General features: G+C 40.6%; 2 protein-coding genes across 4 annotated transcripts in view; one reads left to right on the top strand and one right to left on the bottom strand.

The window, feature by feature from the left end:
* Nucleotides 1–612: 612 nt before the first annotated feature.
* Phospho2 (phosphatase, orphan 2) lies at nt 613–7,395 on the bottom strand. 2 transcript variants are annotated; one of them, XM_059260635.1, is made up of 4 exons: nt 7,159–7,395; nt 6,717–6,750; nt 4,613–4,770; nt 613–1,375 (listed from the first exon to the last, which is right to left on the bottom strand). In XM_059260635.1, the coding sequence occupies exon 4, from the start codon at nt 1,347–1,349 to the stop codon at nt 624–626; it is 726 nt and encodes a 241-aa protein (XP_059116618.1). In that variant the 5' UTR covers nt 1,350–1,375; nt 4,613–4,770; nt 6,717–6,750; nt 7,159–7,395; the 3' UTR covers nt 613–623. The 2 variants fall into 2 exon arrangements, with proteins under 2 accessions (XP_059116618.1, XP_059116619.1); XM_059260636.1 differs by having other exon boundaries at nt 7,193–7,395.
* Nucleotides 7,396–7,514: 119 nt separating this feature from the next.
* The window catches only part of Cfap210 (cilia and flagella associated protein 210), a 31,514-nt gene continuing 23,843 nt past the window's right edge, over nt 7,515–15,185 (top strand). For both annotated transcript variants that reach the window (XM_059260633.1, XM_059260634.1), the window contains exons 1-4: nt 7,515–7,649; nt 8,417–8,643; nt 11,769–11,942; nt 12,055–12,248. In XM_059260633.1, coding sequence (XP_059116616.1) covers nt 7,601–7,649; nt 8,417–8,643; nt 11,769–11,942; nt 12,055–12,248 — 644 coding nt within the window. In that variant the 5' untranslated portion in view covers nt 7,515–7,600. The remainder of the gene's footprint in view (nt 7,650–8,416; nt 8,644–11,768; nt 11,943–12,054; nt 12,249–15,185) is intronic.

Raw genomic sequence — 15,185 nt, 5'->3', positions numbered from 1 at the left:
CTTCCTCAGCAGTGGGTTATGGGTGAAGCTGAATCCTGAACTCACTCACGCATCTATATGACTTTCTGATAGCAAAGGATGAGATCACACCAGGCTATTTTCAACATTTCTAACTACTGGATAGATTTTTGAAATAAATGAGTAAAATAAGGCTACCTTTTTCAGGAATAAGTTTAAAAAATACAATTCAGTAACCACCCTTAGTCGAGACCGTGAGTTATATCCACCTCAATTACGTACTGTGTTCCATTTCCCCAGGCACACAACACCTGGGATGAAAGCTCTATTTCCACCTTTGCAGTCAGGGAAGGCACTGACGAGGTTTTGGCTAATGGTCTTTGAAGAGAACCATTTGGTACAGCTGGACAATGTCATTAAACAAAGGGTCCCAGCCTCACTGCCCTGGCTCTTGCTGGCCAGAGTGCTTGCTGTGACGACTTGAGCTTGACATCAACCACAGATCATAAAGCTGAGGGTGGCTAAGCAGCAAAGCGGCCTTAAAATATCACCCAAATTCTCTAAAGAGGAAAACCCCTTTCATCTTTATAGGTACTAATACTGGGGATTTTGTTTTATGTTGCTGAGCCCAATCTTAACTAATACACATTTCAATTGTTGGCACATTACTTCTTTATTAGAAATTGTAAATGAGAAATTATTTCAGCACCCGAAGACCAGACTATAATGGAAGATTCCATAGGCTCGAGATTCTGAGTCATTCTGGTAAGAGTCCTATGTAAAGTGTACCCTTTCCGCGGCATGGCGACATCACTCTTCCTTAAAAAGGTTACTGGACAGACATCATTTCCACCATCGCCTACATAAACAATCCGTGCGTACCTCACCCCCTGTTGTAACTGTTTCTCTACAAACTCTGCCAAAACTGCACTTTTGCAAAGATTCTTTGGGCACTTATTGCAAGAATGAGCATGGCAATGTTTCACTATGAGACGACCATTGTTATCAAAAGCTGCTGGATTTGTAAACACGCTATCAAAGACATCACGAAAATCAGCAGCTTCTAAAACCCAATCTATGAAGACTGAATTTGAATCTGAAATAATGATGCAATCAAACTTATCCTTATTCATTCTTAGAAAGCTGAAAAGCTCTACCATCCCTGAAGTGAAAGGCAGTGAGGTCACTGCTCTTCTCATTTCATCTTCTTTTACCCCTTCATCTCTCAAATACTTAAAGACTCTGCCCATAAACTCTGTCCAAAACCCCTTTTGATAAGAATCTTGTAGTTCAATAGGGAGCTTCTTGTTTGGAGCACACTGTACAATCCAGGTGTCACTATTGTCATCAATGATTGTATTGTCGAAGTCAAACACCAACAAAACTTTCATGGTTCCAGTAATAGATCTGGGTCACCCTGAAAAAGAAGAAATATTATTCCCTAAACATACTGTGTTTACATACCTATTCCTTATTTAGGATCACAAGTAAATGCTAATCTGCTCAGAGCTAGATGTGGTAGCATATGCTGCCATCCTAGCACTCGGGGCTGGGGCAGAAGCAGCAAGAGGTTGAGGCTGACCTGGCTGTACAGTGAGAACTTTCAAAAAAAACCAGTTAATATGCTAAAATAAGGAATATAAATTAGTAAGGTTTTTATTTATTTATTTTGAGATGGGGTCTCACTATTCGCCCATCTGGTCTGGAACTTGCTATGTAGGACAGGCTGTCCTGGAACTCAGAAAAGTCCATTTCTGCCTCCCAAATGCTGGAATTAAAGGCACGTGCCACCATACTCAGACCTTATTATGCACTAAAGAAAAATTTAAAAATTTTCTGCGTGAGTATTTTGCTTACATATTATGTGTACCACATTTGCGTCTGGTACCCAAGTAGGTCAGCAGAGATCACTGGATCCCCTAGAACTGGGGTTACTGGTGGTAAGCTGCCATGTGGTGCTGGAAAATGAACCTGGGTCCTCTGAAAGAGCAGTAAGTGCTCTTAGCCAATGAGCTTGGTCTCTAGCCCCCGAATAACCATTTTTTTAGGACCACCATTTATTTTTCCTAAATAACTACTACACTTACTTTATTAGCTTCTAATACTCATCCTCATATTAAGTAACAGGATTATGGATATTATTATAGATATTCTGGATACTAACAAAAGTTCTGAATAAATTTAAGTCATGTAACTTTATAAAATATAAAATAATTTTTAAATGGTTTTCAGATTGAACTCAATTTCTAAATGTCAATGTTATGACTAAATGATTGTTTAATGCTATACTTGAAATTCTAAAACAATTATTTGAGATATGGAGGTCAATTCAATTCTCCAAAATTAGGATGACTTCTGTTAAAAGTTTTGATAATTTGTTTGTATTTTCTCTAACATGTTTAGTTTGAGGTACCAAATGTTATGTGACTTGAGTAATCATACCACATATGATGGGACAGATGTCTTTGTTTTCATTAGAAACATCATTAGGTGATGAACTTACAAATCTCCAAGAGAAATGGAAACATTATGTTGGCCCTGGTTAATATGAGTGAAAGCTATAATATTAAAAAAAAATAGTAATCATACACAATTCCAAGAAAAAGGTAAAACTGCCATGTACAAACAAACAAAAAAGGGAGAACATGTATTTCTGAAAGATCACACAAACATTTCATCTAATTTTAATACCCTATTAAGTAGAATTATTGTCACTCTCATCTTTTTTTTTTTTTTTTTTTTTTTTTTGTTTTTCGAGACAGGGTTTCTCTGTGTAGCTTTGCGCCTTTCCTGGAACTCACTTGGTAGCCCAGGCAGGCCTCGAACTCACAGAGATCCGCCTGGCTCTGCCTCCCGAGTGCTGGGATTAAAGGCGTGTGCCACCACCGCCCGGCGTCACGATCATCTTAAAGATATATAAACCAATTATTAAAGAAGTTGATATTAGAGGGGCCTGGAGAGATGGCTTAGCGGTTAAAAGCACTGACTGCTGTTCCAGAGGACCCAGGTTCAATTCCCAGCACCCACATGGCAGCTCACAACTGTCTGTAACTCCAGTTCCAGGAGGTCTGACACCCTTACACAGACATGAATACAAGAAGTTGATATTAGAGGTGGAATTGTGGTCTCAGGTCAGTTGGCTCCAATTTCATGTTTTTAAGTACAACATTCTAGGCCTGGTATGGTGGCAATGCCTTTAGTCTCATTACTTGGGAGGCAGAGGCAGGAGGATCTCTGTAAGTTCAAGGCCAGACTGGACCACATAGCCAGTTTCAGGACAGACAGAACTATGTAAGAGAGGCCCTGTCTCAAAAACACAAAACCAAACAAAATTAATTAAATATACCAGTTTAGTGCCTAAGAAATAAGATATTAAAGCTACTTATTAATTTATTTTTTGAGACAAGGTCTCACCATGTAGCCTTGGCTTGCCTAGAACTCTATGTAGAAGTCTGGCTTGGAACTCACAGTGATCCATCTGCCTCTTAAGTATTGGGATTAAAGGCACATGCCACCACACCTATCCATTACTTTTATTTCTTTCTATCTATCTATCTATCTATCTATCTATCTATCTATCTATCTATCTATCTATCTATCTTATTCTTTTATCTATCTATCTATCTATCTATCTATCTATCTATCTATCTATCTATCTATTCTTTTATCTATCTATCTATCTATTTATTCTTTTATCTATCTATCTATCTATCTATCTATCTATCTATCTATCTATCTATCTATCTATCTATCTATCTATTCTTTTATCTATCTACCTATCTATCTATTTATTCTTTTATCTATCTATCTATCTATCTATCTATCTATCTATCTATTTATTCTTTTCTGGTTTTTTTGAGACAGGGTTTCTCTGTGTAGCTTTGCGCCTTTTCCTGGAACTCACTTGGTAGCCCAGGCTGGCCTTGAACTCACAGAGATCTGCCTGGCTCTGCCTCCCGAGTGCTGGGATTAAAGGCTTGCATCACCACCACCCGGCCCCATTACTTTTAAATAAATACCAAGTAGGCAATTTTTGTTTTTTGTTTTTCAAGACAAGGTTTCTCTGTGTAGTCCTGGCTGTCCTGGTAGAGCAGGCTGGCCTTGAACTCCACCTGTCTCTGCCTCCAGAGTGCTGGAATTAAAGGGTACTACCGCCGGGGGCGGTGGTGGCACATGCCTTTAATCCTAGCACTCGGGAGGCAGAGGCAGGCGATCTTTGTGAGTTCGAGGCCAGCCTGGTCTACAGAGCAAGCTGCAGGAAAGGCGCAAAGCTACACAGAGAAACCCTGTCTCGAAAAACCAAAAAAAAAATTAATAATAATAATAATAATAATAAAAAGGGTACTACCACTGCTCTCTTAACTCTTTAAAGAGCACAAGAGTGAAATAAACATACATTTAAGGTTGATCTAAGAGTATTTTTTTTTCTCAATTTTAGATTTTCAGGTCTTTTTTTGTTCGTTTGTTTTTTTGTTTTTTCGAGACAGAGTTTCTCTGTGCAGCCCTGACTGTCCTCAATCTCTCTCTGTAGACCAGGCTGGCCTCGAACTCACAAAGATCCACCTGCCTCTGCCTCCCAAGTGCTGGGATTAAAGGCTTGTGCCACCACCGCCTGGCTACATCTTTTTAATATATTTTTATTAAAACAACTTACCCAAACTGGCACTTGCTGCAGTCCAATCAATCTTATTTCAGCAAAGCGCTTAGGTCATTCACATCTTTAATCTGCCAGCTGTCTTTAAACATTACTCCACTCCTGTACGCAGAGAAACTGCTCTGATGTGCAGCAAAGGAATGGTGACTTCTTAACTCCTAAAATTAGTAAGATATTTTAAAAGCTTAAAATTTATGTTTTCTAATTGGCTTCTTTTCCTCATATCAAAAAACATGTACTGGAAATGAAGAAACACAATTTGATTATACATATACACTTGAAATAAATACAAAAAAGAATGTCATATGGAAATATTTTATCTAGCTAAAAAAATCACAAGTGTTGCATGCCTTTAATCCCAGCACTAGGGAGGCAGAGGCAGGCAACATATTTTATTATCAATAAATATATAGATATTAGTGATGTACTTAAAATAAAAATCTACAAAACTCAAGAAAGTGTACAGATTGACTTAATGTGAATTTACCTGGAAACTCTTTTATTAACATTTGAAAAGCACACCAGGCACAGTTGCTTACAGTAGTGATCCTAGCACTCAGAAGCTGGGTCAGGCACAATGCTGCACACTACAGCCAGGTTAGGTTACAAAGTGCAACGTAAAGAGGCCAGTGGGTGACTCAGGTGGTAAAACACTTGCTGAACAAGCCCGACAAGCCACGTTTGACCCCTGCCAGCCACTCCTGAAGGACAGAAACTCACAGTGGAAAGAGGATTCCTAAAAGTCCTCTGACCACAGAGCATTGCTGCACTCACTCAGCACACACAATAATATGTTTTATTAAAAAAACAAAAAACAAAGCCGGGCAGTGTGGTGCACACCTTTAATCCCAGCCCCCAGGAGGCAGAGGCAGGTGGATCTCTGAGTTCAAGGCCAACCTAGTCTACAGAGTCAATTCCAGGACTATACAAAGAAACCTTGTCTCCAAAAATCAACAAAACCAACCAACCAACCAACCAACCAACCAACTTACTCTCAGGACTAGAGAGATCCTGGTTAAGAGTACATACTGCTCTGGCAGAGCACCCAAGCTCAGTTCTCAGAACCCATGTCTGGTGGTGCAACTCGAGTTCTAGGAACTTCAGTGTCCCTGAACTCCAAGGTGTGCACACACACTGAATGAATAGGCAAATAAATAAGGGCTGGAGAGGAGCTCAGCAGTTAAGAGCACACACTACTTATGTAGAAGAGCCAAGTCTGAGTGACTTCCCATCACCTGTAACTCCAGCTCCAGGGGGATCTGACAACTCTAGCCTCTTCCAGTACCTTCATTCATGCGCACATACCCTCACACAAACACATGTACAAACATACACATAATTAAATAGGGTCTGAATGAGTGGTATGATGGTTTTGAGTTTTCCTTTTGTTTTAAATATGTCTACATATTTATTTAAATTCTGTTTCCAATTAGGGTGTAAATGCTACCTTCTTCAATTTACAAAAAAACTCAGGGCTATGAAGCAGAAACCAAGTAACTACCTCTAGATCACCTTATAGGTAAAGACTGTAGATTGGAGTAGCAATCAGGAGTTTGAACTCAAATATTAGACCACTTCAAATTAGAAAACTGTCGTATTTTATGAGGATCAGTAATTGCAACTAATTTAGTAAACTACTGAGGGTTTTTCATTGAGAGACATGGTCTATACTGCTCCTGTCTTCTAAGTAATATAATCAATGCCCCAGTTGCTTCAAGGATGCCTCTATGATGAACATTAAAAGACACACATGTTATCCCTTGGGATTTGAGCTCCCTCAGCTCAGAGTTCCGGTCCTATAATGCAACACACATCACATCCCTGTGACTTCTTGCCAACTCTGCAGTACCCTAGGGGGACCTGAGCTCAGAAAAATGAAGGCAAACTTTGCTGACGATGCAGCTACCACTGTAATTCATTGATCCCTCACTAGGCGTCGTGGGTCTCCCACAAAACCATGCAAGCTGCTGTTGGCCCGTAATACAGTAAAATCCCTGACCTTTTTAACTCCTGTCATGTTTTTAGTTACGCTTCCAAGTCACTAGTGTATGTGCACCAAGTCCTGTCCACAGATATTCTGATGAACCAATCCTTCCGTACTTACCAGCATTATTACAGTGGAACATCTGATAGAAAACCTGAAGAGAGATAGCACAACTACGTGTTAGAACTTTCATCTTGAAAATCTTACTTGCTCTCATTTGTGAAGGACAATTGTTGCTTAACTGATAGTGCCAACTACTTTGTCATGAAATCATTTCTACATCGGTGTGTCAGGAAAGCCTCTTTAGAGATCCACTGCCAGTCCACATTAGAGACTGGTTCCCAAGCACACTAATTATAATTTACCAAGCAGTTTAATAAATATTACAGGTCTTAACGTGGATGTCCTGGGAACAACATTCAAGCTTTCACAGTTCTATGCAACAACAATAAATAGGGTCTCCTCTACTCCTGGCCATACCGCACACACCCAATAATTTAAAAACAGCTTTTATGTTCCTTAGTCCCTGGGGTTCTGGGGTCAAGCGGGCTCGGTCCTTCACCTCAGCCCCGGAGGAGCAGGGTGGGAGCTCGCACCGAGCCTAGGCCTCGACTCGCACCACCAGCCGGCTCCACACTAGCGCGGCGGGTGGGGACACCGGCCTGGCGGGACCGCGGGCTTCTCACGGACCCAGGCCCGGGTCGCAACCGGCAGCCAACATCCGTTCCAGCAGCCGCCGGTTGGTCCTCGGGGCTGACGTAAACGCGGGACCGCGAGCGCCGCGCCTGGCGCACAGCTTCACACTGCGCAGGCGCACTTCCCGCGCTTCGGACCCCTGGCCGCGGACGAGACTTCTTCCTGGTTCCGCGATGGCGACCGACGTCGCTTCCGGCGTGGTTGCTAAGCAACCAAACTGTTTGCGCCCCCCCCCCCCCTTCCGCAGCTGAAGTTGGCGTGGCGGTAGTCTCCGAGCCCTGGACTCGCGGGGCTCAGCTAGTTAAGAGATGGAGGTGCGCTTTGGACGGCGCTCCGGACAGACCAAGAAAAGCACGGGTGAGCTGCTCTGGTCGGTTCCCGAGCTGGCAGAGTGGAAAGTTCACAGGAATGGGGGTAGAAAAAGCAGAAAGTGAGACGCCTTCCCCCCAACTGCCCAGCGGGTCAGATACTCAGGAGGCTGGGGGTTCTTAAACTTTGTTATCTGTTGAATAAATTTTGGAATGCCGTTTGGAAATGTTACTGAGCTGTTAAGTCGCCATGCTGTTGCAGACCTGCTGAGTGGTCTTTTCTGAAGCTCAAGGAATTATTCTAAAGTTAAAACTCACCCCAAGTCAAATGCTTTGGTAGTGTAAAAAATATGGTACGTAAAGTAATTAAGGTGATGTAAGCTTTGATTTTTTTGTCATAGATGTGAGCAAGTAGGACTTCTAAAAAAAAAATCTTTATCAAGCCCAACCACAACAGTTTAATTGTTGTCATGGTAACTAGTAGATTCTTGGAAATGTGAACTATCTTCGTGTTTTGCCTGAGCTCTGTAGCAGTAGCGCTGCCCTCACCCCCAGAGAACCCGAGTGACTACCTGTTCAGTGTGAACATTACATGTCTTACCCAAGTTTACACATGAAGGGAACCACCAAAGATTCAATCAATTTCCTCTGATTTCATAAAGCCTTGTGGGTTTTTTTTTTCCTCAGCCGTTCTTAAGTTACACATTTGAGGCAATTTCCAGATACCACTCCACTACAGACATTTCTGAGAAAAAAAAAAAATCATGGGAACGCTTCCTGGAAAAGTATTTAATAATTATATTTTTAATGCATTAGGAATGAAGAGCTTTGAAAACGAAGAAATTTCTTATCCACCTCTCCTACCTAGCAAGGTAGATCTCCGGCAGGTCACCATAATTCCTCACGCTGAGTGGGAAAGGATTCGGGATAGCCTTGACAGGTTGTCAAGAGAAGCGGCAGCCCTTCGAGCAGAAAGAACAGCAAAGAAAAAGATGCATATCCAATCCCAAGAAATGGTGAAACACTGGACTAACACATATGCAGTAAGTATCAGCCTTCCAGAAGTCACATGCTTTGAACACTAACTGTTGCTTCTTAGTAGTGCCTTGTCCCTTTTATAAATAATAATTTTACATTCAAACTGTCATAAATACAATGACACCTTTTCAATATCCTTAAGTAATATACTGTAAATGACACAATTAAGGTAAATATTTTGTTAAATTTTGGCATATATATGCCTCCAAAACCATCATTACAGTTAACATAATGAATATATTCATCACCTAAAAATTTCCACGTCCTGTTTAACTCCTTGTAACTCCTCCTTATAAGTTAGTAGGTCACCACTCGACTATTTATTATTATAGATTTTATTCAACAGGGTGTGAGAGTTATTCATGCTATTATATATACTCTCTGTATTACTGAGTAGTATTCTAGTGTTTGATAAGTACAGTTTATTTATCTGGTCACTTGATGGTATGGCATCAACCAAATGTTGACATCTGGTTGTCTCCATCTTTTGACTATTACAAATACAGTTGCTGTGAACATTCATATCAGTCTGTTTATGGACATATGCTACTATTTCTCTTGAGTAAATATCTTGATATCTATGTGTATAGTGAGATCATATGATCACTGTATATGTAACTTTGTGATTTTCTTTTTGTTTCATTTTTCAAGACAGAGTTTCTCCGTGTAGCTCTGGCTGTCCTGGAACTCCCTTCTATAGACCAGGCTGGCCTCAAACTCACAGAGATCTGCCTGGCTCTGCCTCCCCAGTGCTGGGATTAAAGGCGTGCGTCACCACCGCCCAGCTTTGTATATGTAACTTTGTAAGTGGGATAAAGGGTGGCTGGAGAGATGGCTCAGCAGTAAAGAGTAGGCACAGTTCTATCAGAGGACCTGGGTTCAGTTTTCAGGACTCACCTTGAGCAGCTCACAGTCACCTGTAACATCAACTCCAGGGAATCTGACACCATCTTCTGGTGTCTTGAGAAACCTGCACACACACACACACACACACACACACACACACAAAAAAAAAAAAAAAAATATAAATCTTACAAAATTAATTTTATAAAAAATTTCCAAACTGTTTCAAAGCAATTGTGATTCTATGTTCTCCCCAGCAGGATGAAAGTTCTGTTGTCTCCGTATTCTCATCAGTAGTTGGTGTGGTCAATCTTTCTTATTATAGACATTCTTTTTTTTCAATTTTTAAATTAAATTCATTTATCATTACAGAAAATCTGATGGGTATGAAAATTTCCATATACCTTGAATTTGAATTTCCCTAATAACAAATGTTAAATATCTTTTACAAATATTTATCATATATGCCCCCATAAGCTCAAAGGGAGTGGCACTATTGAGAGGTGTGGTCTTATTGAAGTAGGCGTGGCTTTGTTGAAGGACTTGTGGAGGCGGCTTTGAAGTCTCTTTTGCTTAAGCTTCACTCATTGTCACAGTCTACTTCTGTTGCCTTCTGATCAAGTTATAGCCAATACCGTGTCTGCCTGCATGCCACCATGTTCCCTGTTGTGATGATAATAAACTAAACTTCTGAAACTGTAAGCTACCACCCCCAATTAAATGTTTTCCTTTATAAGAGTTGCCGTGGTGGTCATGGTGTCTTTTCACAGCAATAGAAACCCTAACTAAGATATCACCTAAGTTGCTTTTGGCCAGAGTATATTATCACAGCAATGAAAAGGAACATTGACCAAACATCTTTTGTTGTTGTTGTTGTTGTTGTTTTTGTTTTTGAGACAGAGTTTCTCTGTGTAACCTTGGCTGTCCTGGAACTCACTCTGTAGACCAGGCTGTCCTCAAACTCATAGAGATCCTCCTGCCTCTGCTTCCTGAGTGCTGGGATTAAAAGTGTGTGCCACTGACCAGTGGCCAAACATCTTTTGATGAACTTGTTTTCCACTTCTTCAAATTTTTATGATTAGATTTGTTTTCTTATTATTGATTTTAGAGAACTTTGAAAAAATATTCTGAAGGTAAGTGTGGTGATGCATTCTTGCAATCCAAATACTCAGGAAACTAAGGCAGAAAGAGCTTGGGTTCAAGGCCAACCTGGACTACATGGTGAGTTCAAGGCTAGCCTGTTCAACATACTAAGACCCTGTTTCAAAAAGCAAACAAACAATAACAAACACAAGGCTAAGAATGTATGCAGCTGGTAGAGTGCTTGCTGAGAATGCATGAAACCCTTGGTTCAGCCTCTAGCACCACTCAGAGCCACACTGCATGGTGGTCCATGCCTATAATCCCAGCACTTGGAGATGGCAAAAGAGAATGAAAAGTTCAGGGTCATCTTTGACTATCCAGAGCTTCAGGCTGTCCTAGGCTCCACGATACCATCTCAAAGAAAATGTATGTATTTGAAAATATTTCCTCTCAGTATATATCTTGAATTATCACTTACTTACCTTGTCTTTTAAAAGACAGAAGATCTTTTGCTTTTTGATATTTCTTTGTACTGTCTAGGTTGACCTCAAACTCAGTCTCAAGTATCCTTCTCCCTGGCTTCTGCCTCCCAAGTAGCTGGAGTTACAAGCATGCACCACGATAATTTGCTAATGAAAAATTTTTAATCTTAGTGAAGTCTTAGGATTGGAGAGATTCATTATATACTCCATTAATGGTTTGGGTTTCAAATCATATAATGTGCTACCCACCTAAAATTAAATTAAAAATTAATTCAGGGATGGAGAGATAGCTAAGTAGTTAAGAGTATTGACTGCTCTTCCAAAGCACCTAGGTTTGATTCCCTGCACACACATGGCAGTTCACAGTGTTCTGTAACTATAGTTCCAGGGCATACAACTAGTTGTCTCTTCTGACCTCCTTGGGCAGCAAGCAAGCATGTGATACATAGATATACATTCAGACAAAACACTCATGCAACAAAATAAATAAATAAAATTTAAGAATTAGTTCAAAGTGTAAGTTCATGTTTAATAATAAATTATGCAAACACAATTAAAATTAATAATGAAATTCAAGTGATCTTATATTGATAATAACTTTTGGGTCAATTAAATTGAAAAATAAAAACAAAAGATTGCTTTTGGGTTAGGGTAACCACAAGGCCTGGGTTTGATCCCCAACAGTATAAAAGAGATTGATTGATTATTTTGTCTTTTCACAGGGAATGAAAGAACAGAAACTTAAAGCCAAGCAAAAGCGTGATGAAGAGATTGAGGCTGAAAGACAAATTCTTGACTTGGAGGAGGAAATATACAAACAAGGAGAAAGAAAGAAGGCCATCGAAAAAGCAAAGCAGTATCAGTTTTACCAAACAGAGAGAGTGAAAAGCTTTCATGTACTATCTGGCTTTTCTTCTGTTTATCGATATGTATATTTAACATGCATAGTTAACAGTTGTCTCTAAGTATTGATACACACTTTTCTTAATTAGTGCAATTTTTTTGTAGTCAGGACTTCATCTCAGTAAAGTTATGAAAGAGCGTGATGCCCAGATTGAGTTCAAAAAGAATTCAGTAAAATCAGATAAAAAATGGGAGGAACAATTGAAACTCAACATTGAGAAAGCTCTTAAACAAGAGCAAGAGAAAGAAGAAAAACAGCGCAGAGAAAGAGTCGCTCTTGCTGAAGATCATCTGAAACAGTATGTATACATCACCTTTTATGTGTCTTCCCTGATTCTGAAATTAATGCATGCCAAAATACATGGTAGAAAAAAATACAAAGAAAAAGATTAAAGCTCACCATTAGAGTCAAGTATGGTGATACATTCTGTAACCATAACACTTGGGAGACTGCAGCGGGAAAATGGAGAATTGGAGACTAGTCTGGTCTACGTAACAAACATCATTGAGATGCTCAGTGGGTAAAGACACCTGCCACACAAGCCTGACATGAGTTCAGTCCCTGAAGGAAAGAACTAACTCCACAGAGTTCTCCTCTGACCTCACAAGTGCATCAGTCTACACACATCGTTCAGGCACACACACATTTACACATACCCACTAACTTTTTCTTAAAAAGACGAAACAAAGGGCTGTTGAGATAACTCAGTGGTTAAGAGCACTGGCTGCTCTTCCAGAGGACTCAGGTTCAATTCCCAGCACCCACATGGCAGCTCACAGCTGTCTGTAACTCCTGTTCCAGGAGGTCTGATTCCTGCATACAGACATACTTGCAGGCAAAACATCAATTTATATAAAGTAAAAGCAAATAAATTATTTTTAAAAATTGCATTACCAAGGGCTGGAGAGGTGGTTCAGTGGTTAAGAACACTGGTTGCTCTTGCAGAGGACCTGAGTTCAGTTCCCAGCACTCACATGGTGGCTCACAACTATCTGTAACTCCAGTTCTAGGGGAGCCAACACTTTCTGGCGTCCATGGACATGTGTTACACGTACATACATGCAGGCAAAACATTCATACCATCGAATAAATAAAATTTTTGAAATGTATTACTGGTACAGGTGATGGTATAAAATATGTCCACGTGTTCTTTGATGATTTCCTCAGAGGATGGAGTCTAATTGTTCCACTGGCTGGAGTACAGGCTATGCATGTTAACTCATCACCAGGGACCACAGTATGACAAAAGTGACAGTGTGGGACATTTCAGATTAGGACATAAAGGTATCTTGCTTGTCCATCAGACAGCTTCTTAGGAAACCTGACTGCCCATCTTGTGAGAGCCTAAAGCAGGTCTATGGGGAGGAACAGGTGCCTGAAAACTGAAGGTGTGTGACAGTGGATTTCCTAGCCTTATAAAGCTTTGAACCCACTGCAGCCTCAGCCAATAGCTTGACTGCATTCTCTTCAGAACTGCCCGTCTAAGCCACTCCTGGGTCCTGATGATCAGGAATAGCGTGAGATATAAATGTTTATTGTTTAAGACCACTACATTTTGAGGTACTCAGCAATCAGTTATTAAAACTTCTATCCCCATTCCTGGAAAAGTAAGATATACATATAATAACATTGTAAACAGTGCCTAGGCACCAGACCTGGGCAGGCTAATCTGTGGCTGTGTGGCCAGCAAGAGAGTCTACCTTGCACGAGCATCCTGAAGACAGGGCAAATAAGGAACCATGGAGACACAAATCCCCAAATAGAGATTTTAACCAAGAAATTAAACATACCTATTGCAAAGAAGCATAACCTAGTATCTATTGACAATGCATAGTTCTCATTCCTTCATTAATTTTTCTGTAGGAAGAACTCATAGACCTTGCTTAAGGAAATTTTACTGCTGAGATTGGTGGTGCACACTTTAATCTCAGTATAGGCAGAGCTCTGAGTTTGAGTCCAGCCTGATCTAAATAGTGAGTTCCAGGCCAGCCAAGGCTACATAGTAAGACCCTGTCCTAAATGTTTGTTTGTCTGATTACTGCCTGTGAACCCTATTGACTTTGCATCGTTTTCCCCTGGATAAGTTCCTTTATGAAAAGGGTAGAAAGAGAGAAGAGGCCAAAGTGATTTTATCCATCTTAGAGATCTCAAGCACTTCTGGGAACTCTAGCTTCACATATCCAGCTGCCCAAGAGATCATGGGTACCTCAAACAGGATTATAAACTCCCCACCTCTGAAGTGGACTGCCCAGGGGCACCCATTTCCACCCACTTCAAACCAGAAACCCCACTGTCAACTTTGATCCCTCATTTTCTTCATGTTCCACAGCAAATCTGTAAGCAGCTCCTGCTGATTTGTTTTCTTCCCAAACAAGTCTTGGCAGTTCTAGTTGTCCTCTTGCTAGCTTCAGATGATCTCATCCAGTACATTGACTATTACATCTGCCTCTTAGTTGACCCCACACTCTCATATTCCCCATCCCTTGCTACTCATCATCTGTGATTTCCATTAAAATGGAAATCACATGAAGTATTCTGTTACTTTCAATGCTTTGGTAGCTTTACAGTCATTTGAAGTAAAATGAATACTTGGCCCTGTGGAATCTGACCTCATCTTTTCCCAGACTTCTCTCCTACAACTTTCCATTTCCTAATTACTCAGATGCACTCGCCTTCCAGGGCCTTGAGTACCTGATAAGAGCTTTCTGTACTCAGTACTTCTCACACACTGTTTTTTCTCTCTGGAATTTACTCCCCTGTTCTTTATCTGTCTTCTTACCAGCTCAGAAAGGCCTCCCATCTCTTGGGTACAGCTCAGTCCAGAGAGGTCTGTGTGACTCAGTTGTTAATCTTTTTCTTATTCTTTTTTCTTCTTCTTTACTTATTTTTTCCAAGACAGGGTCTCTCTGTGTAGTCCTGGCTGTCCTGGAACTTGCTCTGTAAACTAGGCTGGCCTTGAACTTAGATGCCTGCTTCTGCCTCCTGAGTGCTGGGATTAAAGGGGTGTGCCACTCCCACCTGGCATCTCTTACTTTCTTTCTGACAGACACATCACAGTTTTTACCTGTAGTCCCTAACTCTAATGTAAGTTTCCTGATGGCTGTTTCATTGTTGTATTAGAACTTTAATATAAATAGCTGTTAGATAATTGAATAAGGGGCTAAGGATTCCAGAAGGACTAAGGACAGTCCTCAGGCCTCCAGCATAGACAATGGGAAAGATGGTGCTCCTGTTC

Source organism: Peromyscus eremicus, chromosome 4 (assembly GCF_949786415.1).
Source record: "Peromyscus eremicus chromosome 4, PerEre_H2_v1, whole genome shotgun sequence".
Lineage (NCBI taxonomy): Eukaryota > Metazoa > Chordata > Mammalia > Rodentia > Cricetidae > Peromyscus > Peromyscus eremicus.
Note: the sequence above shows the minus strand (reverse complement) of the source record. Positions and strands in the feature narration are given on the sequence as shown.